General features: G+C 40.9%; 1 protein-coding gene across 2 annotated transcripts in view; it reads left to right on the top strand.

Moving 5' to 3' along the window:
- The window catches only part of LOC104605023 (importin subunit alpha-4-like), a 55263-nt gene extending 31073 nt beyond the window's left edge, over positions 1-24190 (top strand). For both annotated transcript variants that reach the window (XM_088902547.1, XM_010269614.3), the window contains 2 exons: positions 22651-22778; positions 23475-24190. In XM_088902547.1, the coding sequence (XP_088758673.1) occupies positions 22651-22778; positions 23475-23853 (507 nt within the window). In that variant the 3' untranslated portion in view covers positions 23854-24190. The remainder of the gene's footprint in view (positions 1-22650; positions 22779-23474) is intronic.
- Positions 24191-25713: the final 1523 nt, after the last annotated feature.

The raw sequence follows: 25713 nt of genomic DNA, 5'->3' as shown, positions 1-25713 counted from the left end.
ATGTTCTTTTCTGACCATTGTCCAATTAAGATAGGTGTAGAATCCTTCATCAATGGTCCTAGGCCCTTTTTATTTGAAAATATGTGGTTAACACATCTAGAATTTGAGGCTAAAGTGAAGGAGTGGTGGAATAAGGAGTTAAGGGGGGGGGGTAAAATGGAACTCCAGTCTATGTGTTGTCAATTGGAGCCAGCCTCTGTGACTGTTTGAAAATGGACTCCTCATTCTAACTCTAAGGATCTGCACGCGAGGGACAAAGTAATTGTTTGAATCTTGGGGCTACCGTTTCACCTATGGATTTCAGATGTTTTTGTTTCAATAGCAACTCTGTGCAGAGCAAGGTTAGAGGGCTTTTTTGTTAGAGACCTCCATTCAGCTGCAGTATGTTTTGAGTAATGTAAACTTGGAAGATATCTCACGTTCAGTAAAGGTACTGGTTGATGGAATCTTTTATTCAGCCTGGTTAGTTACAGTCATTGAAGCTGAGCTATGGAGGGAGGGAAGAAGGGAAGAAGATGAGAAGGTAGAAGAAGAATGGTTATGTGGAAGAAGTCAAGTGGATGCAGGAAAGGAGAAAGGAAATTACACTGAAATAGGAAAGCAAAATCTGTGGAGAGGAAAAGATGAAATAAAAGAGGAAGAAGTTTATAAGGAAAGGAAAGGAAGGGATGAGACACACGGCTGGTTTTATGCTGAGGTTCTGACCAATGGACCTCTACATGTGAAACAATCCCAAATTCAAAGGTTAATAACTCATCACATGGCACTTTAAGTAATCACGTGATGGGTAATAAGAAAAATGGACCTAGGTTTTTGACACAGGTTGGGTACCTTGAAACATACTTTGGGCCCAGCTGTTGGGCCTCAAAGGGCAGCGGCACATGACATACTTAAAGGGCACATGAGTCCTAAGGACAGCCCATTGATGGATGATAATTTTGGTCCATCTTCTTCCTCTTCGATCAAGTCAGTGACAAAAGGAAACCGAAAATATCAGAGGCAGTGTTCGTTGATGATCTGGGTACAGAGTAAAGGGAAAACTCTGGTTTCTCCTGAAAAGCGAAACCCAAAATTTAATAGATGCGATGGTAAAGGTAAGGAGAAGGTGCAGGACCCAGATTCAGAGTTTGAAGAGAGTTCCAACGAGGACAATTCAGACTTAGTTAATCCTCAAGCTTGGGCAGCATAGATCAAATAGTGTGGATTGATATGAACAAAGCAGAGAGTTTCAACACTGAAGAATTGTTCTTGGGAGAAGAAAAGGAAAAGTCGATCAATACAAAAGAAACAAAGGAATCTGGGCGGGCAGTGCATGCAGTCGAAGTTGAGCAAACGGCACCCTCCCCTGACTTAGAGAGATTACCTCTAGTGTTCCAGCAAGAACAATATGCACAGGAAGTGAGTCAAGAGGAGACTTTGAAGATGAGTATGGAGGCAATAGAGAAGGGTGTACTTGAAAAGGTTATTGACGCAACCAGAATTGTTAATAATCCCACTCCCACTCAATACAGGCAAATTTCAGAATTGTTAATAATCCCACTTCCCAACCACACTTGTCTCTGATCCTCGTCCAACATCTTCAAGTAAGCGTGTCCTTTAAGTTTTGGCTGCTGGTATGTGTGCTTTTCCTGAAATAGGTACGCTAGCTACCCAGCCTGATTGGTTAAGGAGTGAGGGTGGAGATGGGATTGTGAGATTAAAAGAGGGAGAGGTAGAAGATAGGAGGGGGGGGGGGAAGAGGAGGTGGAAAGGATTTGGGGCCTAATCAGTGAGTTCCTTGATGATTGTAAAAAAAAAGGAAGAGATAAGTCAGGAGGGTGTGCAAGAAAATGATGGCCCAATCAGAAGGGAGAATACACAAGATCAAGGAATTCAAAAGACAAAGATGTATTCTAGAAAGAGTGAAGAAAAAAAAAAACAAAAAGCGGAAGAAGAAAAAGACAGAAGTAGAAAGGTTGATCTTTGATGTAGAGGGTGATATCGAATTTAGTGGGAGAGGAGATAGACGGAAGCAACCAAAGTAGGGAGGGAAGAATAAAAAGACGGTTCAAATTAAAAGGTGAAAACATGAAATTAATCAGTTGGAATGTAATAGGTTTGAGGAGTGCGAGGAAAAGGAGTGTATAAAAGGCCTAATAGAAAGAGAGGATCCTGATGTGGTAATGCTGCAAGAGACCAAATTAACAGAACTGGATTGAAGGTTGATCAGTAGCTTGTGGAGATCGAGAGGAATAAGATGGGTTGAGGCTCCATCTTGGGGGGCTTCAGGGGGTATAGTGATATTGTGGAAGGATGAAGTGCTCGAAGCAATGGAAGAATTGATAGGTAGGTATACAATATCATTAAAATTCAAGAGTGTGGAAGATGGATTCAATTGCGTGTTAACTAGTGTCTATGGACCAAATAGTTATAGAGAGAGAAGTGGTATGTGGGAGGAACTGTATGCAATTTGAGGTTTGTGGGAAGGTGCTTGGTGTTTGGGAGGGGACTTCAATGTGATAAGATTTTCCAATGAAACTTCTACTCCCAATCAGTCTATTACCACTAGTATGAGGAAATTTAATGAATTCATAGACATGTGTGAATTGAAAGAGATCTCCCTGTTGCAAACCAATTTCACTTGGTCCAATATTTAGGAAAACTCACTATGCTCAAAACTGGATAGATTTCTGTTCAATATAGGGTGGGAAAATCATTGGGAAGGTTTGGTTTCCAAAGAATTGCCTAGAGTCACTTTAGATCATCACCCCATTAGATTAGGAAAAGAAATCTTTTTACGTGGCCCTACTCCTTTCACATTTGAAAACATGTGGTTGACGCATCCGGATTTTATTCAGAAAGTGGAGGAATGGTTGAAGGAGGAATTAAGGGGAATAAAGTGGGAAGGAATCAAATTCCATAAGAAATTGCAAAGATTAAGATCTAAAATACAGGAGTGGAATAGGGATCATTTTGGAAGATTAGAAGAAAGGAAACTGACTCTAATTTCCTAGATTGAAGAGTTGGACAATGTGGAAAGTGAGAGAAACCTCCATGCGGAAGAGTGGGACTTGAGATGGAAATCAAAGAAAGAATTGGAAGAAATCCATAAGAGAGGGGAAATATCTTGGAGACAAAAGTCAAGACAAAAATGGATAAAATTCTTTCATGCGATCACCAATGGAAGAAGGCACAAAAACTTTGTGGCTAGGTTTGAGTTTAGAAGGATTGGAGTGGCCTTTACTAGATGAGGAGGCAGCAAATTGGCTAGAAAGAGATTTTGAGGAAGAAGAAATAAGAAAGACAGTGTTCTCCATGAATAGGGTTAAAGCACTGGGCCCAGGTGGATTCACAATGGATTTCTATCAGGATTGTTGGGAAGTGTTGAAAGATGATTTACTTGAAATCTCTAAGGAATTCCCAAGTACACATATTGTTAGCCTTGGAGTTGATGCAACTTTCTTGGCCTTTATTCCAAAAAGATGATGCTAGCCATCCAAAGGATTTCCGACCCATTAGTCTAGTGACCAGTGTCTACAACATAATTGCTAAAGTCCTATCAATGAGGATCAAAGTAATTCTCCCCTTTCTCATTAGTCAGTATCAAGGAGCTTTTGTTCAAGGGAGACAAATGGTTGATCAAATTCTAATAGCCAAAGAATGTGTAGAAGAGATGAAGAGATCTAGGAAGGAAGGTTTTGTGTGCAAATTGGACTTAGAAAAGGCCTATGACATGGTGGATTGGGGTTTTTTGAAAGAAGTTTTGCATCAACGGGGGTTCGGGGAGAGATGGTGCAATTGGATGCTTGGGTGTGTACGATCTTGTCATTTTTCTATCCTTGTTAATGGAGTGGTAAAAGACTTCTTCCCAACTTGTAGAGGGTTAAGGCAAGGTGATCCCCTCTCACCCTTCCTTTTTACTTTAGTGGCAGATGCCTTTAATAGACTCCTCTCTAAGGCAGACAAAGAAGATGACTTTAGGGGTTGGAGAGTGGGTAGAGACAACGTACCAATTACTCATTTCCAATTTGCAGATGATACCATTATTTTTTTGTGAAGGGGGAGACATCAAGAAAGTCGGGAGAATGAAAAATCTAATCAAAAAGTTTGAAAAAGTGTCAAATCTGAAATTCAATTTGGACAAGAGTTGCATTGGCAAGGATTTGTTGAGTAGGAGAAGAAGAAAGGAAAGAAGGAAGAAGAAGAAGAAGAAAGAAGAGGCTACTGAGTTAAGGCCTCAAAAGAACTACTTCAGTCAAGTGAAGCATTTGTATTTATACTATACTGGCCGTACAACACAAGAGGTCTACAAAATTACAAAAATACCCCTACGGGCACTAAACCTGCGTACAATACATATAATACACCTGTCAACACTCCCCCTCAAGTTGGGGCATAGATATCAATCATGCCCAACTTGTCACAGAGACCTTGGTGTTTGGAATGGTTTAGCCCTTTTGTAAAGATGTCTGCTAGTTGGTCTTCAGAGCTGATGTATGGAGTGCATACTTCGCCTGTGATGATTTTATCTCTGATAATGTGCTTGTCAACTTCAATGTGCTTTGTTCTATCATGTAGTACCGGGTTGGCAGCGATACTTATAGCCGCCTTGTTGTCACAGAGTAAAGTCATGGGTTTGTCAACTAGAAAACCCAATTCTCTCAATAGATTCTTTATCCACATACCTTCGGCTACTCCGTGTGCCATTGCACGGTACTCAGCTTCAGCACTGGATCTAGCTACCACGGTTTGCTTCTTACTCCTCCAAGTAACAAGGTTCCCTCCTACAAAGGTGCAATAGCCACTAATAGACCTTCTGTCACTTTGAGATCTAGCCCAATCCGCATCTGTGTAAATTTCAACTCTCAAATGTCCATGTTTCTGGAATAATAAGCCAGCACCCGAGAACTTCTTAAGATACCGCAGTATTCTCTCCGCTGCTTCAAGATGAGTGGACCTAGGTGCATGCATGAACTGGCTGAGGACACTAACAACATATGCTATGTCTGGACGAGTCATAGAGAGGTACAACAATCTCCCTACAAGCCTCTAAAATTGCTTCACATCCTTAAGATGTTCACCTTGGCTGTCACTTAACTTATGGTTGGGGTCAATGGGAGAGTCAACTGGTTTAACCCCAATCTTGCCAGTGTCCTTAAGCAAATCTAAGACATATTTCCTTTGGGAGATGAAGATACCCTTTTTTGATCGGGCAATCTCCCTACAAGCCTCTAAAATTGCTTCACATCCTTAAGATGTTCACCTTGGCTGTCACTTAACTTATGGTTGGGGTCAATGGGAGAGTCAACTGGTTTAACCCCAATCTTGCCAGTGTCCTTAAGCAAATCTAAGACATATTTCCTTTGGGAGATGAAGATACCCTTTTTTGATCGGGCAACCTCAATTCCAAGGAAGTATTTGGCGGGTCCTAGATCTTTCACTTCGAACTGAGTGGCAAGGAAACCCTTCAAACATTGAATTTCATCATTCCAGTCACCAGTAACAATTATGTCGTCTACATATACTATTAGGGCAGCCATTTTACCTTCTACTCTTTTTACAAACAGTGTGTGATCTGACTGACATTGCTTGTATCCCCTCTGCTGAACTGTAGTATGAAATCTGCCGAACCAAGCTCTTGGTGATTGATTCAGCCCGTATAAAGACTTCTTTAACTTGCACACTTTTTGTTCACTTCCTTGAGCTAAAAAACCGGGGGGTTGAACCATATAAACTTCCTCTTCAAGGTCACCATTCAAGAAGGCATTCTTGATGTCGAGCTGATGTAGATCCCAATTCAGATTGGCAGCAAGAGAGAAAATGACTCTAATAGAGTTCATTTTGGCAATAGGGGCAAAGGTTTCTACATAAGCAACTCCATATACTTGAGTAAAACCCTTTGCCACTAAACGAGCTTTATACCTCTCCACGGTTCCATCAACCCCATGCTTAACGGTGAACACCCATTTACATCCAACTGGATCCTTTCCCTTAGGGAGATCAACAAATTCCCACGTGCCATTCTTATGAAGGGCATCAATTTCTTCCTTCATGGCCTTTGTCCATTCTGGTACTGAGAGAGCTTCTGCCACATTCTTGGGAATAGGGATACTGTCAATGGAGGTAATAAAAGCACGAAATGAAGGTGAGATGTTCTCATAGGAAACAAAGTTGGAAATGGGGTATTTAGTGGTGCACGACCTAACACCTTTCTTGTGGGCAATGGGAAGGTCAAGATCATTAGCAACAGGGAGGTTGGGAGTCAAGTTACCTGAGTGAGTATGATCTTCCCCCAAGGAATTCGATGGCACTTGAGGTACGGCTTCTGGATTCTCCACAGCTCTTGAACCTGGTTGGCCTTTACGACGACGAGAAAAAACACAGAAAGGTGGAGGATCAGAACGAGAAGGGGGAGAAGGAGGAGTAGGAAGAGGAGGAAGTTGAACCAGTTTCTCCTCATGCCTACACTCCCCCTGAGGAGAAACAGGAAAGAAGGGCTCATCTTCAAAGAAGGTAACATCCATGAAGACATAGAATTTCCGAGAAACAGGATCAAAACAACGATACCCTTTTTGAGAGAATGAGTAGCCAAGAAATATGCACGGGATAGCACGAGAGTCCAATTTCCCCCGAGTGGGAGATAGGTTTTGGACAAAGCACCGACAACCAAAAACACGAGGAATAGAAAGAAGAGGGGCCTTAGGAAAGAGAAGCTGATGTGGGGCTTTGTACTCTAACCAACGAGAGGGCATTCGATTAATGAGGTATGTAGAACAAAGGATGGCCTCAAGCCAAAATCGTTTGGGAACATTCATGTGGAGTAATAAACCCTGTGCCACTTCAAGAAGGTCTCGGTTCTTCCGTTCATCCACACCATTTTGTTGTGGCGTGCGGGCACAAGAGCTCCAGTGAAGTGAGCCATGTGAAGCAAAGAACTCTGTGAGGTCACTATGAAAAAACTCTTTTGCATTGTCTGATTGAAATATTTGAATTTCAGTCTGAAATTGGGTGAAGACCATCCGCTGAAAATCTTGGATAATTTTTGGTACTTCCTCACGGGTTCGCATTGGATATACCCAAGTGTATCTGGAATAATCGTCAATGAAGGTAATGAAGTACTTGTAGCCACTCTCAAAAGGTAAAGTAATAGGGCCCCACACATCAGAATGCACAATGTGAAAAGGAAACTCAGATTTACTATTTCTTTGAGGAAATTGAGTTCTACAATGCTTGCTTAACTGACACGTTTGACAAGAAAAATTAGAAACAGACACTGACTTACACAGTTCTGGGAAAACAACTTTCAAGGACTCAAAAGACAAATGACCTAGACGACAATGCCACAAATACATTTTACTCTTTCTGAACTGACTCATAGACTCTGTAACATGAAGGCCAGCCGTATTCTCTAGCATATAGAGTCCATCAACCATACGTCCCCTACCAATCGTCCTCCCCGAGGCCAGATCCTGAATCACACAATAGGAAGGGAAAAAAGTCATAGAACAGTTTAAGGAATTTGTAACACTACTGACTGAAAACAAATTCATAGGGAATTTTGGAACATGAAGAACATTAGAAAGAGTAAGGCTGAGGGGAAGAGAGAGAGTTCCTTGACCAGCTATGGAATTGTATGATCCATCAGTTAGTCTCACTTTTTCTCTTCCGGAAAGAGGGTGATAAGTTTGAAAGTAAGAGGACATACCAGTCATGTGTTTTGATGCTCCAGAATCAATGATCCATGGAGAGTCAAGGTCGTGAGAAGTAACATGGAAAGCTATGGCAGGATTACCTGATGTGGATGCAAAAGAGGTGGTGGGAGGAGCATCCATCTGGCGAATTGCTCTACCATAAAGCTCTAAATGGTCACGGAAGGAGTTTACAATATCCTCCCTTGGGTCAGATCCAGAGTAGCTATGTTGGCCATGTGGTGTTTGAGTCACAGTAGAAGTGGAGAGCTGATTCTCCCGAGTAACCATGTTGGCCATGTGGTGTTTCTTGGTACTTTGTTGCCCGGGTCTTCTAATTACATCTGAGCCTTGCTTCTTTGATGCTCCAGAATCAATGATCCATGGAGAGTCAAGGTCGTGAGAAGCAACATGGAAAGCTATGGCAGGATTACCTGATGTGGATGCAAAAGAGGTGGTGGGAGGAGCATCCATCTGGCGAATTGCTCTACCATAAAGCTCTAAATGGTCATGGAAGGAGTTTACAATATCCTCCCTTGGGTCAGATCCAGAGTAGCTATGTTGGCCATGTGGTGTTTGAGTCACAGTAGAAGTGGAGAGCTGATTCTCCCGAGTAACCATGTTGGCCATGTGGTGTTTCTTGGTACCTTGTTGCCCGGGTCTTCTAATTACATCTGAGCCTTGCTTCTTAGGTAAATCCTGAGCCCACTTTGGTTTCCCATGGAGATCCCAACAAGTATCTTTGGTGTGCCGGGGCTTCTGACAATTTGTGCACCACAATTTTTCCTTATCTTCTACTTTCTTCTGGAGATCCCCTCTCTTGGAAGAAGGTCCACCACTAGTAGAGGTACCCCCCTTTGCCGCCAACACAATTGCATTCCCTCCGGTGCTGTTCATCAAGTTTCTCCTGCTCTCTTCAGACTGGACAAGAGCATAGATCTCCTGAATTGAAGGAAGATCCTTAGAACTTTGAATTTGTACTCGATGGATTCGTAGATAGGATTGAGACCATGTAAAAAAGCAAACACTCTTTGCTGTGAGACAAGTTTCTTTTACAATTTTGCATCTTCATCACACTTCCAATCAATATTCTGGTGGTCTAACTCCTTCCAAACAGTGGCCAAATCAGAGTAATAAACTGATAAACTCCTCTCCCCATGTTTACAAGTAGATGAAGCTGTTTGCAGTTGATAAATCTTGGCATAGTGTCGAAGTTCAGAATATGTGGATTTTGCCTATTCCCAGATCTCATTTGTAGTTTTAGCCCACATGAAGTTCTTCCTTATTTGCGGTTGCATGGAGATCAAAAGCCATGACATAACCATATTGTTCTCCTGATCCCATCTATCATGTAGTGCATTTCCAGAAGGTGGTTCTTTGATTCTTCCATTTTTGTAGCCTATTTTTCCCCTTGCAGTTATGTATAGCTTGATCCCCCTTGACCACTCTAGGTAGTTTAACCCATCAAGAGGAACAACAGCCATAGGGAATGACAGGTCACTGCTCCCACTCATTCCATTCAGCATTGTAGAGATTCCAGATGTAGCTGAATCTTCACTATTCATACTTCTAAGTTCAGAACACTGCCTTACAGAGCTGCTACAGTCCACAACTAGGCACTTGCTGATTTTTCGGTTTCACAGAGAACCAAGCACAAACACTGCAGCAGCAGTACTAGGTTGTATGACCTACACTGTGTAGGAGTCCACAGAACAATATACGAACTGCACTTGCAGTGTAACTAGGTCTGAATGACCTACAGTTTTACAACTCTAATGCAGCTTCTCAGCTGAAAAAAAACTCAGTAGGAACAACAATACGAGTGGTGGTTCACCACACCTAATCGGATGATATCCACTTTCCAGGGCAGCCGAACAGTCACTTAGGGTTTAGGGTTCATCAACAGTCCCTTAGAGAGCTGAATAGAGCAACACACAATCGGAGGAAGGGGGACAGTCCCTACTCAGATTTTGGGACATTAACAGTCCATCGAAAGAGTGCAAGAAGAGAACCACAAACAGAAAAAAAAAAAATTCAGTTCAGTACCTAGGTCACCCGAACTGTGAATAGGCAGTACAGTCATGGACACAAACTTTTCTTCAGGTCAGAACCCTCCTTCGTACATCTGGGATGGTTTTCTACAGACTTCTTAGCCGAGCAACTCCAGTTACCATCACCTTGGGCTGAAGGATGAAGGATGAAGAAGAAAAAACTTGTAGCAAAACCTTTTTCTGCACTAGGAAGTTGAACAATCAGCTTTCTTGTAGCAGAACCCTACTCGGAAGTGGAGACTAATCGCAGCACTAGAGAAAGCTTCCTCTTCCTTATCTTCGAGCATCAGGACTGTAGCTTCTACTTAGCAATGGAGAGAGACCTCAGCTGGTTGTTTTCCAGGCGTGGACGGTCCTGCTCTGATACCATGTTGAGCAGGAGAAGAAAGGAAAGAAGGAAGAAGAAGAAGAAGAAGAAGAAGAAGAAGAAAGAAGAGGCTACTGAGTTAAGGCCTCAAAAGAACTACTTCAGTCGAGTGAAGCATTTGTATTTATACTATACTGGCCGTACAACACAAGAGGTCTACAAAATTAGAAAAATACCCCTGCGGGCACTAAACCTGTATACAGTACATATAATACACTTGTCAACAGGATTAATATGGAGGGAATGGTCCTACATAGGATAGCAGAATGCTTAAAATGTCATATCACCCCTTGGCCTTTGACCTACCTAGGGCTTCTCTAGGTGCAAACCCGAAGGAAAGCAGTTTTTGGAACCTAGTTATAGAAAGATGTAAAAAGAACTTGGCTGCTTGGAAGAGAAGTTATATCTCTTTGGGAGGTAGGATCACTCTAATAAAATCAACTTTGGCTAACCTACCCATCTATTTCCTCTCTGTTTTTAGGATTCCACCAAGAGAAGAAAAGAAATTAGAAAAAAATTATGAGGTGTTTCTACTGTAGCTACAGTAGTCCGAACCAGTAAGGAGAAGAAGAAAGAGAAGGAGAAGAAGAAAGAGAAGGAGAAGAAGAAGAAGAAGAGAAGAAGAAGAAGATGAAAGAACTGTCGAACCTGATAGCTAAACCCTATCAGTCGACCTCTTAATAGTGATTAGGCTTCTAATTAAATGTACAAGGACTAAACTGCCCCTACTTAAGTATGGGACAGAGAACCTCTAATAAGATTGCCACATAAGCTCATAACTTAACCAAGGTGAGTTGACTAATCTACCCTTATTCGGCTAACTCTAACACTCCCCCTCAAGCTGGAGAATATATGTCATATAATCCCAGCTTGTTACATATATAGTTCACTCTCCCTGAGCTTAAGGCTTCTGTAAACAAATCTGCCCACTGATCACCTGAGCTTACATGTTCTGTGCTTATCTCTCCAGTAAGAGCCTTCTCCCTCACAAAGTGGCAATCAATCTCTATGTGCTTTGTTCTCTCATGAAAAACAGGGTTGGATGAGATATGGAGCGCAGCTTGATTGTCACAGTACAACTTCATAGGTTTATCCATGTGGAACCCGATTTCTTTTAGGAGATTCCTCAACCACACTAATTCACATGTAGTGTGTGCCATGGCTCTGTACTCGGCTTCAGCACTGCTTCTAGTCACAACCGTCTGCTTTTTACTCTTCCATGTCACAAGATTTCCTCCAAGAAATGTGCAGTAACCTGTAGTAGATCTTCTATCAGACACAGAGCCCGCCCAATCTGCATCCGTGTACCCAACTACTTCAAGTTTTCCTCCTAGTTTATACAATAGCCCACGGCCCGAAGCTCCCTTCAAATATCTTACAATTCTAAGAACTGCATCCCAGTGAGATATACGAGGGTTCTGCATAAATTGGCTCACCACACTGACTGCAAAGGAGATGTCTGGTCTCGTGATAGTCAAATAGTTCAGCTTCCCCACTAGTCGTCTATACCTTCAAGGATCATCAAATATTTCCCCTGTATCACTGCTCAACTTAACATTTGGTTCCATAGGAGTCTCAGCTGGTTTTGCACCTAACAGTCCTATTTCGTCCAATAGATTGAGAACATATTTTCTTTGGCACAGGTTTACACCTTGTCTTGATCTAGCAACTTCTATACCCAAGAAATACTTTAATGTCCCAAGGTCTTTTGTTTGAAAATGATTTTGCAGAAAGACCTTGAGTTTGTCGATCCCCAATTTGTCACTGCCAGTTATGACAATATCATCCACATAGACCACTAATAAAATCTTTCCAGCTTCTGAGTCATAGCTGAACACTGAGTGATCAACCTGACATTGTTTCATTCCAAAATTCTTCACCACTTCACTAAACTTCCCGAACCAAGCATGAGGCGATTGTTTCAACCCATAAATTGCCTTTTTCAGTCTGCACACCTTACTAGCCTCCCCCTGAGCAACAAACCCAGGTGGTTGCTCCATATATACCTCCTCTATAAGGTCACCATGAAGGAAGGCATTTTTTATGTCAAGTTGAAATAAGGGCCAATCATACATAACTGCCAGGGAAATTAACACACAGACAAAGCTAATCTTAGCCACTAGAGAGGTCTCTATATAGTCCACTCCATACAACTGTGAATACCCTTTAGCAACAAGTCTGGCTTTCAGACGCTCCACACTACCATCTGGCAAGTATTTAACAGTATACACCCATTTACAACCCACAACATGCTTACCAGGAGGAAGAGTAGTGAGCTCCCACGTGTGAGTATGCTGAAGAGTAGAGAGTTCCTCCTCCATTGCCTGCCTCCACCCAGGTGAACTAAGAGCCTCTTGGACATTGTTAGGTATGGAAATAGATGACAATAGTGAAACAAACTGGCGATGTGAGGCGGAAAGGCGAGATACTGAAACAAAATTGGAAATGGGATGGAGAGTAGAACTACGTTTACCTTTCCGTAAGGCAATGGGTAGGTCAAGTCCTGAAGGTTCAGCAACAGGAGCAACGACAGGATCTGCGGACAAGGTAGAAGCTGGAGGAGGGGCCGGTGTCGTTTGATGTGTAAACACTTGCCGAATTGGTGGTCGTTCAGTAGGGATCTGCACTGGATGAGGTGACGAGTCAACTCCAACAGGAACACCCGGAACGGGATCACTGACCGGAAGAGGAAGAGGAAGTAAAGGTGGGGACAGAGATGCTTCAGTTCCTGAGAAGAAGGGAACAAACTCAATAAAGGTGACATCAGGACAGACATAGCACTTCCGAGTAATGGGATTGTAACACTTGTACCCTTTTTGAGTCCGAGAGTAGCCAAGAAAGACACACTTAATGGAGCGTGCATCTAACTTGTCTATTCTAGGACTCAGATTGTGAGCAAAGCACACACAACCAAAGATACGAGGTGTTAATGAAAAGGGAGACAAGGTGGGGAACAGGATAGAGAAGGGAGACCGACCATGAAGAATAAAGGAGGGCATCCGATTAATGAGGAAACACGCAGTAAGTACAACATCACTCCAAAACTGTTTAGGAACACTCATATGATGAAGAATAGACCGAGCTATTTCAAGGAGATGACGGTTCTTCCATTCAGCCACCCCATTTTGTTGAGGAGTGGATGCACAAGAAGTTTGATGAATGATGCCATGCTGTTCTAAATACTATTGAAAGTAAGTTAGAAAATATTCACGACCATTATCTGAACGAAGAACTTTGATTGGAACACCAAATTGTGTACGTATTTAAGTATGGAATTTTTGAAAAATGGAAAATAATTCACTCATTTCTTTCATTAAATAAATCCATGTCATTCTTGAACAATCATCAATAAAAGTGACAAAATACTTGTAACCATTATAAGACTCTATTTTGATCGGGCCCCAAACATCTGAATGAACCAAAGCAAAAGGACTCAACATACGACTTTCAACTCTAGGACTGAAGGAAACACGACGATGTTTCCCAAACTGACACGACTCACACTGTAACACTGACAAATGACTCAAAGACGGAACTAGTATCTTGAGTGCCTTGAGAGAAGGATGTCCCAGTCGATAATGCCACTGTAGAGGAGTGAGTGAAGTCTGAAGTGCAACTGACGATCCACCACCGTCAAGGTAATACAATCCACCAGCTTCATTCCCCCCACCAATCTTCTTCCCCGTCTTGAGATCCTGAAAAACACAAGAGGAAGGGAAAAAAGTAACAGAGCAATTAAGAGTCTTGGTTAATTTACTAACAGACATAAGATTGAATGGAAACTTAGGGACATATAGAACAGATGATAAAGAAAGAGAAGCCATGTCAATATTGCCAACACCACAGATGGGAGAGGAGGAACCATTGGCAAGGGTAACAATTTGAGATGTGGAAGTTTCAGAGAGAGAAGAGAACACACCTGGAGTCCCGGTCATGTGATCAGAGGCTCCAGAGTCAATAATCCAAGGAGAGGTTTTAGATGACATGCAAGCTATACCTGAGTGGGCAAGAGTAGCAGTAGTGTGTTGTGAAGTGGACTGAAGGAACCGCTCATACTCATCATGCGGTACACTCACCATCTCCCTTCCGGAAACAGATGTAGATGTGGAAGGAGTTAGGTCTGCCTGTTGATTATCACTGACATCAACCCCACCAGCAACAACATGATTGGCCCATTTAGAGAGAGGGCGGCCATGAAGATCATAACAGAAATTTACGGAATGTCCTTCCCTGCCACAGTGGGTACACTTCCTTGTAGAGCTGCCTTTTTCTTTGCCACGGCCTCCCCCTGAGTCACGACTACCACCACGGCCAAATATGGAACCACCACGACCTCCTCGGGAGGCATGTCCTCCCCCTTTCGTATCATGTCCACCTCCTCTGGCTGTCACAAAAGCTGATCTATCAGACTGTGTGGGATTCTCTGTCTATCCCAAAGAAATCCTGCGAAGCCGAGCAAACACTTCCTCAAGTGTAGGAAGGGTAGAGCCCCCCAATATTTGGGCCCTAACTGGTTCATACTCTGATTTCAACTCCACTAAGAACCTTGTGACATCTAGTTGTTCCCTCTGTTGTTGCTGAACCTTAACATCTGGAGTGAGAGGATGATAGACATTGAGTTCATTTCTGAGGTTCTTCATACTGGCATAGTACTCTTCTAGGGTTTTATTTCCTTGTTGCAGACCAAAGTACTCATGATAGAGCTGATATACCCTTGTAGTATTATCTTGCCCAGAATACAGCTTCTTGGCATGTTCCCATATGTCCTTAGCTGTATCTAAGAACATGAAGTTGGCACTTATTTTGGGTTCCATACTGTTCCATAGCCATGTCATGATTTGAGCATCCTCCTGTTCCCAATCATCAAACCCTGGAGAGTCAGCCGGTGGTTTATCTTCTTTCACATGCTTCACTTTTCTCTTTGCCTTGAGAAAAACTTCCACCGACTTGGCCCATGGAACATAGTTCTCACCATTCAGTTTAATTGAGGTCATCTGTACACCTAGATAGTCAGAGGAAACCACCACACTAGGTTTCTAATCACTATAGCCATCTCCCATTGCTGCCATGATACTCTTTCAATGCTGCCTCTAATCTGAATTCCCAATCACCAACTAAGTGCTGCTGTCAAGAGTTTGATGTTCCAGAACCTACAGCAGTCCCTAAACACAATGATAGATACACACGCCTTTGTTCTTATCCACACCACTACTGATTTCACAAAAAAAAAAACACAGACTACACCGACATTAATTCAGCACTTACTAACCACATGCAAGCTCTCTTACAACTACTCAACAGAGTTTGTGCATCACATGCACCACCACACAGCCATAGCTGTCACACACAATACAGACCTGCTTTAATGCTTTTAAGAGGGCACCACAAGACCAACAAAAACTCAACTAGTACCATTGCATTACACCTTGCACCATTCGGCCACCTACAGTAGCAGCCCTTACACCATTTGGTCACTGTAAACACAGCCTGTTCTTGGAATTTTTCCAAGAACCAGGGCAACAACCAACCTAGTTCTCTAGGTTCTGATCAGTCCTCTCAAGTTCTTGAAGATTTTCAACCCAGAATTACCAACAGCACACAGAGGAGAGATAACCAACCTTCGTTTGAGAGCTTCAGCCAACCATTCACTGCTGAAGTTGTTTTCTTAGGAAAGGAGGTTCTGTGCACCAGAAAAAAGAAGAGTTGTGATGTTTCAGGCCTGGGACGAACCACTTTTCTCCATTGACAGCCCAGAGAAGAAAAGGAGAGAACTGAAGCACGAATTGAAGTTGTCACGAACTGAAGTTGTCACGCTCTGATACCATGTTTCTACTGTAGCTACAGTAGTCCGAACCAGTAAGGAGAAGAAGAAAGAGAAGGAGAAGAAGAAGAAGAAGAGAAGAAGAAGAAGATGAAAGAACTGTCGAACCTGATAGCTAAACCCTATCAGTCGACTTCTTAATAGTGATTAGGCTTCTAATTAAATGTACAAGGACTAAACTGCCCCTACTTAAGTATGGGACAGAGAACCTCTAATAAGACTACCACATAAGCTCATAACTTAACCAAGGTGAGTTGACTAATCTACCCTTATTCGGCTAACTCTAACATGAGGGATTTCCTTTGGGAGTTGGGAGAGACTAGAAAGGACCACTTAATAAATTGGGAGATTGTGTGTAAAAGAAAGGTAGAAGCTGGTTTAGGTCTAGGGAATGTAAGGAAGATGAATACAGCCCTGTTAGGGAAATGGTTATGGAGATGGCTTCTTGAGAGAGAAAATTTGTGGGTTGAGGTAGTGGCAAGTATACATGGTAGATTGGAGAACAGCTAGGATGCTGGTGTATCGCGTAGAGCTACTTTGGCAGCACCTTGGAAAGCAGTTCATAGCCTCCTCCCTCAGTTTCTCAGGTACATCAGGTATGATGTTGACTTAGGGAATTTAATTCGGTTTTGGGAAGACACTTGGTTTGGTGACCAGCCTTTAAAGGAGGTGTTTCCTTCTTTGTATTTTATTTCGTTGTATAAAAATAAGGTCATTTCAAATTTTCTTGTTCTTCTTTGCCTTTGAGTCTTAATTGGGATCTCGGATTTCGAAAGGGTTTGAGGGATGAGGAAGCAACTTGTCTGTCAGAGCTTCTCCTTCTTGATAGTGGCTGCTTATAGCTTCCTTGTCCAGATAGAAGAGTTTGGTTCCCAAGCAAAGGTTCCTTTTCTTGTGCCTCCTTTTTTAAAGCTCTTTGTCAATCCCCTTCCTCTTTGTCCTTTCCTTGGAAAGAAGTGTGGTTTCAGCTGATTCCCCCTAAAATCTAGGCCTTCTGTTGGGAAGTGGCTCTTGGGAAAATTAACACTCTAGATCATTTGCAAAAGAAGAGGCCTTTTTTGTGTATTTCCCCGAATTGGTGCACTCTATACAAATCTGACGGTGAATCTTGTTACCATTTATCATTCATCAAAAAAAAAAAAAAATCTTGTTACCATTTACTAATTTCCTGTTCATTTGCTACAAATATATTGGATTGGTTTTTCTCTTTGTTTGGGTGCAGGTGGAATATGCTAACGGAGATAAAAATGCTGATTAACCCATCTACCTTTGCTTTACTGAAGAAGAGGGGAAGAGTAATGTGGAGGCACACTAGAGCAGTAGTGGTGTGGACCTTTTGGGAAGAGAGAAATGCCAGAATCTTCCAAGAGAAAGAAAGGAGCAAACAACAAATTATGGAGTGTGTAATGATTAGGGTTATACTCTGGCTACAAAGTTGGAACTATTCAAAAATTTCACATTTGTTGATATTTGGAGGAATTGGCCTTTAGTGGCTTCTAGCTTTGTGCAGAAGGTTAAGGCAAGGTTGGCTTGGACACCTCCCATTGAAGGATTTCTGAAACTAAACTTTGATGGGAGTAGTCAAGGCAACCCATGCGCAGCTGGAATAGGAGGGATCATCAGAGACAAGGAAGGAAATTTAAGAACACTCTTTTCAGAACTGGTGGGGAATGGAGACTCCTTACAGGCAGAATTGTACGCAGCCCTACAAGGTGTACAGATTGCAAGAGAGTTAGGATTGGAAAATTTGGTGATAGAAGGGGACTCCAAGGTAGTGGTGGGCTGGCTAAAAAACCCAAATTCAGTGCTTTGGGCTTACAGAAATGAAATGAAGAAATTCAAATAGATAACTTAATAGATGGAATACAATGGGTGGGGAGGGAGGCAAATGCTTCTGCTGATTCTCTAGCTAAATAAGGAATAACTAGGGATTAGTTGTACCAGGTCCACTTGTAACTTTATGATGTTTCTGTATTAATGAGTGAGGCTGCACCTCACGCTTCGTATTGGTATGCTGTTTATGTGAATTATTCGACATTGTCTATAATAATATAACATCATTGATGACTCAAAACATATTTCTTTTGCTGCAAGATGACTTGAAACATATTGGGAGCAATAGGAAACCTAACCTCAGCCAAAAACTAGCATTTACCTAATTGTGTTGATAACTTTAGACTTTATACCAACCATGCTTGTGGTTTACCACCATGGCATATTTAATCTACATCTCTAGCAAGGATAATGATCGTCACCTACTTGACATATTTGGTAGAAGAAAATGGCAATGTGTTAGCCCATCAAGGCTACTGTGCTTTCTTAATACATTAGAAATCAAACCATTGTTTTATTTAGCAACATGCAGTTTGTCATGAAAGTACCTCACGCCTCATATTGGTATCCTTGTAACACATTCTTAATTATTTGCTTCTAATGAAATCAATTGAATTTTTATCTATAAAAGGGGGGGGGGGTAAAATGGAAAGGAGTGAAATTTTATAAGTAGCTATAGAGGCTAAGATTCAAATTGAATGGAATATAGGTCATTTCTAAAGAGTGGAGGAACAAAAGCTTAACATATTCACTCAATCAAAGTACTAAATGAGAAGGAATCCCAAGGGTTGTTGAATGAACAAGATAGAGAACAGAGAAGGCAACTGAAAAAGGATATAGAAGGTGTGTTGCTAAAGGGAGAGATTTGTTGGAGGCAGAAGACACAACATCAGTGGATTATAGAAGGTGATGGGAATACTAGATTTTTCCATGATTTGGCAAATGAATGACAAAGAAAAAACTTTGTGGCCAAATTGGAATTAGAAGGGGAGATAGTTACTAACTAAGAGGAAATAGTTGGAACCTTTGTCAATCTTTTCAAATCTTTTTAGGGATGACCTTTTTATGGATTGGAGTGGCCTAGTCTGGGAGAAGAAAAGGCATGTTGGATGGAAAGAAGCTTTGAAGAAGAGGAGATTAAAAGGGCAATGTTTTTGATGGATAAATTTAAGGTATTGGGCCCAGATGGTTTTACAATGGCATTCTATCAAGATTGCTAGGAGATTTTGAATGATGATCTTTGTGAGTTGTTTAGAGAATTTGCAAATAACCACATAGTAAGCCCAAGAGTCTATGTTACCTTTTTGGCTTTAATTCCCAAGAAGGTTGATGCTTCTCACCCTAAGGATTGTACACCAATCAGCTTGGTGACTAGTATCTACAAAATTTTATCTAAAGTACTGTCCTTTAGGATCAAAGAAGTTCTACCTTCCTTGACCAACAAATCCCAAGGGGCCTTTGTACAAGGGAGACAAATTACAAACCAGATTCTGGTAGCTAATGAGTGCCTGGAGGACATGAGAAGATCTAAGAAGAAAGGTTTTGTTTGTAAACTAGATTTGGAAAAGGCCTATGATTTGGTGGATTGGTAATTCCTTATACAAGTTTTGAGAAATTGTTGGTTTGGAGAGAGGTGGTGCAAGTGGATTCATGGTTGTATTAGTTCTAGTCACTTCTCTACCTTAGTTAATAGAATGGTAAAGGATTTCTTTCCAGCATGTAGGGGTGTAAGGCAAGCGTTCCTCTTTCACCCTTCTTACCTTATTAGCGGATGTGCTCAGTCGAATGGTTCCAAGGTTGATAGGGAGAATATAGTAAGTGGGTGGAAAATAGGTAGGGATGGAGTGTTAATTACTTATCTTCAATTTGCAAATGATATATTAGTTTTCTATGAAGGGGGAAATCTTAAGAAGGTGAAGAATCTAAAGATTTTGTTGAAAAGATTTGAAAGGGTCTCCAATCTGAGAGTCAACCTTGAAAATTGTAATGTAGTAGGGGTAAATTTGGAAAATAGAGAGGTAGAGGCTATTGTGGGATGTTTAGAGTGCTCTATCTCTACTTGGCCTATGACCTACTTAGTACTTCCATTAGGCTATTGTGGGATGTTTAGAGTGCTCTAACCTACCAACTTATTTTCTATCTGTCTTTAGGTTTCCTTCTAGGGAAGCTAATAAACTAGAGAAGTTGATGAGGAACTTTCTCTAGGAACCAGGGGAAAGTAGGAAGGATCATTTGTTAAAGTGAGAGGTGGTGTGTAAAAGCAAAGAGGAGGGAGCTTTGGGAATAAGGAACATAATGCAAAAGAATACGATAGTATTGGGGAAGTGGTTATGGAGGTGGCCTCTAGAGAGAGTAAGAGATTGTGGCATGAAGCGGTAGTAAGTATTCATAGTCACTTAAGGACATTTCGCGCATTCCTGATGTTCTCACGTCGCAGAAACATGTTTGGTACAAGAAAAACAAAAAAACAAGGTGTTCTCGTGTGAGAACAACACCCAAAGAACACATTCTTTGGGAGTGAAAAATCGACGCTCCCAAAGAACGCGTTCCCAGGGAACGCGCGGTTCCCACGATGTTAACCCCTATTAACGAACACGTGCTAACGTCTCCCATGTGAGAGAAGGGGTATTTTGGGTAGGTCGCACTAAATGATAGAAAGAAGCCCTACCAAACATTTTCGTTCGACAGTGAACTCCAACTTGCCATTGCAAATCTCAAAGAAAGGAGGGACTCTCTTTTCTCCAACTAGATGGTGAGCAAACAGTAGAAAGCACCACATTTCCGGCTAGGAACGCGTCAATAGGTATGTTGTCTTGTCAACATACCTAGTTTTGTATCATGTGCTCTGTTTTAAACCCACCTTTTCTCTGACCAGATTCACATGAATTCGTTTTTGTTCCCACTGCAAAGATGAGTTTTAAACAATCTCTAACCGATGCGATCTGAAATCATTTTTCTTGTATTATTTTGTTTGCATTTGTTTTATGTTATGCCAAATGGGTGTGGTTTCTTCTCTAATCCCATTGATGGTTATATGTTATGCCAAATGGGTGGGGTTTCTTCTCTAATCCCATTGATGGTTATATGTTATGCCGAATGGGTGGGGTTTCTTCTCTAATTCCATTGTTGTGTTTTGTTATGTCATTTGTTATATGTTGAATATCATGAAAATTGTCCTTGTTATGTGTTATGAACCTTTGCAAAACTGATGTTAAGAAATAATTTCATTATCCAAACGCTATTTCTGTTCTTGTAGAACAAAAATTCATTCTCGAAGAACAATTTGCCAAACGTATCTGTTACTCTTGAAGATCAAGAAATAAAATTCTTGTTCTGGAACAGGAATTTTTAAAAGAACAAGAACAGGTGGGAACATTGCCAAACAGGGCCTTAGAGAACAAGTAACTTTGGCAACACCTTGGAAGGACCTCCATCGGTCTTTTTTCACTATATCTCAGTATAAAAAAGAGCCTATGTCAAAATTCTTTTCCCCTTGGAAACTCCTTTGGCATCAGTCTGGGACTTTTGAGTTCCATAGAGGTTTTAGGGATGAAGAGATTGAGAGTCCAACTATAACTAGTCTTTTGAGTCTTCTTGAAAAAGTTTGTTTGGGTCCCTCTGAGCTACACAAAAGAATTTGGACACCTTTGCTCTTGTGTTAGTTCTCTCATGCTTCCTTCTTCAAGGCCCTTTGTCATTTTGGGTCTTAGCAGTTTTCCCTTTTAAGGAGGTTTGGACTAGGCCTATTCCCCCTTTGGTCTTGGAATTCTATTGGGAAATGTTTTGTGGGAAAGTAAACACCCTGGATAATTACAAAAGAGAAGGCCTTATCTTCGTCTCTCACCTAATTGGTGTACTCTTTGTAGGTCTCATGGTGAGGGCTGTTTCCATTTACTAATTTCCTGTGTAGTTACTGCTGATTTGTGGGGTTGGCTCTTCTTGATCTTTGGGTGCAGGTGGAATAAGCCACAGATGTGAGCATGCTTTTTGATCCATCTACCTTTGCTTGGCACCAACGAAGAGGAAGAATAATGTGGAGGTGTGCAAGAGCAGCTTTGCTTTGGACAGTGTGGGAAGGAAGGAATGTTTAGGGTATTCCAAGTGGAGAGAAGCAAACAAGAATTGAAGGAGTGTGTATATTGTATAGGACTATCTTGTGGGCACAGGCAGTTATCTTTGGACTGATGAAATTCATCATTTATCTTTTAATGATCTTTGGGGGCACAGGCAGCGGTGGCAAGTAGTTATTCTCAGAGGAATAAGGTGTATATGAGTTAAGCACCCCTCCTGAAGGCTTTATGAAATTAAATTTTGATGGCAGCAATCAAGGTAACCCAGGTCCCTTTGGGATGGGAGGGGTTATAAGGGATGAAAGTAGTAATGTGGCTCTATTATACTCGGGCCCTTTAGATGTGGGGGACTCCACTAGGGCGGAATTACTAGCTCTGCCCTTCAAGGGCTACAGTTTGCAGTACAGCTAGGTGCAACAGCTACTAATAGAGGGTGGTTCCAAGGTGGTTGTAGGGTGGCTACAGAACCAGAGACTGGTTTGGTGCTTCAAGAATGAACTTAAAAAATTCAAGTGGCTAACAAGAAATATGTGCCCGAAACAATGGGTGGGGAGATCAGCTAACGCAATGGCTGATAGTTTAGCCAAGCAAGGGGCAAATAGGGAATAGTTATATTGGGCACATTTTTTATCTGTTTTCGGTTTTGACTGCTTGGAGAGATTGCAGCTCGTGCCTCTCCTTGAATACTTATAACTGTTTTCTCAACTTTCTAATAAAAAATTTTTTCTCATTTATCAAAAAAAATGTTCTTTTCTGATTTCATTCATCAACCTTGGGATGGAATTGATTGTAGAGAAGTAAAACTTACTTTTAACTTCCCCTGCTTCTCTTTGTGTAACAGGCTGTTATTGATGCCAACATCATCTTTCCTTTAGTTCAACTACTACAACACGCAGAGTTTGAAATCAAGAAGGAGGCTGCATGGGCTATTTCTAATGCTACCTCTGGAGGGTCCCATGAACAGATTCAGTATGTTTTTCTCTTGATCTTCCTTTTCTTTGACATTCCATAGCATTTCCTGATGCATGCACACAACCTAAAGTGAAATTCATGAAGATGCCACTTACCAATTATCTAACACTATCCTTTTCTTAATATTGTTTCTTATTGTTGGCCAGGAAGTAGGAAACTTTGGTAATGTCAAACGTTACTAAAATGTAATTTACACTAGTTTCTACTGAGGCAGCATGAGTCAGGTGCTGGTGCTGCTATTACGGTCATGCTATTGTTGATGTCTTTATGCTAGTCATAAGTTATATGTACTTAGATTATGAAAACCTCTTCCACTATTCCACTCTGTTAAGTGTGATATCCCTTGTTAAATTATTGGCCCTACAAATCATTTTTTACTACCCCAAGCCCTTTTTTCTCTCTCTCTCTCTCTTTTAGACCCTTTAACTTGTAACAGATCACTTCTCATTAGTGCTGTAAATGGTCTTCTCTGAATGTGATGAAACGGTCTTAATCTATTCTCCCTCATTTATAACCTATGGGGGGTACTCCTAAATTTCCTATTGAATTGATATATGTTCATTTCTGAACCTTTCTTTCCATTTGTCATTCATTCGTCTCAATGTTTATAATGTCTGCTAAGACCAATTTTTTTGGACATATTTCTGGAATGCCCAACACTTTGCTCCATATTAAATGACAGTTCTGTTGCAGATATTTGGTGAACCAAGGTTGTATCAAGCCACTTTGTGATCTTCTAGTTTGCCCAGATCCAAGGATTGTGACTGTGTGCCTTGAGGGCCTTGAGAACATTTTAAAGGTGGGTGAGGCTGACAAAGAGTTAGGAAAGACTGGTGGGGTGAATATCTATGCGCAGATGATTGACGAATGTGAGGGGCTAGATAAAATTGAGAATCTGCAGAACCATGACAACAATGAGATTTACGAGAAGTCGATGAAAATCTTGGAGAGATACTGGGTTGATGAAGAAGAGGAAGAACAGAATATTCAGGATGGAGAAATTGCTCAACAAGGCTTTGAATTTGGAACTAATCAGCCCAATGTTCCCTCCGGTGGATTCAAATTTGGGTGAAGCAGGCAGCTCGACAATATTCCCCCGGTTTTTTAGATTTAAGAGGGGAAAAATGTACTTGTTGGTTTCACTATTTTCCGGTTCCAAGAGTCGGGGTTTTTGGTCTGGCTCAAAGGTAATGATCATCTGAGGATTACCAATAGTGTAAGCATTTAGGGTTAGACAATGTGGTTCTCAATTTTATATGTAACTATTATTTTGGATTTTATTACAAAGTCGGTACCAAGATTTATGAGGGTAGCCCAATGGTCATTGTCTCGTTACCAACAAATTGTAACTTGTGTTCTTTGCTATTTGCTAGTTATTTGGAGTTTTAAGCATGATTGTACACAAGAAATGATGTGCTTCTCTGAGTTGGCCTTTTGGGATCTACCAAGAGGAAATTATCAGTGACCATGTAATTAGCCATTAGCGGTGGCTAACCACATCGGAGTGGATACTAAAATATAGAAGAATGCAAATCCAGATCCACGAGTTACCCTAACAATTGTGCTGTATTTTTTGCTCCATTCCATTTCTCTATAGTCTATGTACTGTGCTAGTAAAAAATTCACGTCAGCATTTGAGAGGCAGATGGGAATTTATGGTTGGCTTTCTCCTGTTCCACCTAGACTAGACTTTGATTATGACCTAACATGTAATAACTATGGAAACGGTAGCAAAGTGAGGAAGCCTCAAGCATAAACAAATTAAGACGGCAAGTATAATGCTAAGAAGTGGACAATACAATTAAATTGCCCACTAGTCTAAGAAGCATTATATTGAAAAGCATCAATAGAAAACGGCCCCTTTGTATTAGGCAATAATATCTCAGTGAACAATACTGACCACCTAATTGATCAGTATTGTTCACTGAGACGAGAGACATACGCCAAATGACTCTTAGCCCCCAACACATCTAATATATATATATATATATATATTTTTATATATATATATATATATATATATATATATATAAAATTAATAATTAAAGGAAGACTTTCAGGTTATAGTCCCTCACCATTCAGACATTTGGTTTTTTCAAATTTGGATATATGGCATTTTCTGAGAAGTTGTTAAAGCCCACAGTCCACTATTACTGTTCAGACACATGGCCTTCTCATTTTGCCGGAAAGTTAGACACGTGGCATTTTCTGAAAAGTTGTTGCTAAAGCTCACAACCCACTACCACCATTTTCAATCTATTCCTAAAAAATGCAGAAAATGTAAAAATGGTTATCCATAACCACTTCTGCTTATATTCTATCAATATTTAATCATTAACCCTCTAGGTACTATAACAAAATAAAACTATTCATATTCTAATAATTATTGAAAAGCTATTTTTTAAAATAAATATTTCTTGAAATTTTAATAATTATTTAAAATATTAATAAATATAAACTTAACAGTATTGATTCCACGGTGTAAATTTAACATCACTGATTCCCTATACTTAGTACAGGGTTATTCACTAGTATCCGCTGAGACCTAGCGGCAAAATTAAAATGCCACCGAAATCCCCCTTATTAGGCAAATCAACAAATGTGATTAACGTCTAAAACTCATTCAATTCCTTTGACAAAAATACCCATTTCATCATAGTCCTTTATGCGTTCCCATTATTAATTTGGGCCCCACCAAGGAGGCTTCTCGCTTGTCCTTTAAATAAAGCGTTATTTCTGCATAATATCACTACACTTTTCCTCTTCAACGTGTTTCAACAAAATTGACTTATTTTTTATGAACAAATTGATCAAGTTGTCTTGGTGATCTTACCCATTTGAGAGATAACCAACAATACACCCTTTTGATATTAGCTACTAAAATAAGAAAATTCAAATTTTCATAATACCGGTTCCATAAGAAAGCATTACC

Source organism: Nelumbo nucifera, chromosome 4 (assembly GCF_055504915.1).
Source record: "Nelumbo nucifera cultivar China Antique chromosome 4, China Antique-T2T, whole genome shotgun sequence".
Taxonomy (NCBI): domain Eukaryota; kingdom Viridiplantae; phylum Streptophyta; class Magnoliopsida; order Proteales; family Nelumbonaceae; genus Nelumbo; species Nelumbo nucifera.
The sequence above is the reverse complement of the archived record's forward strand: the minus strand, read 5'-3'. Positions and strand labels throughout refer to the sequence as shown.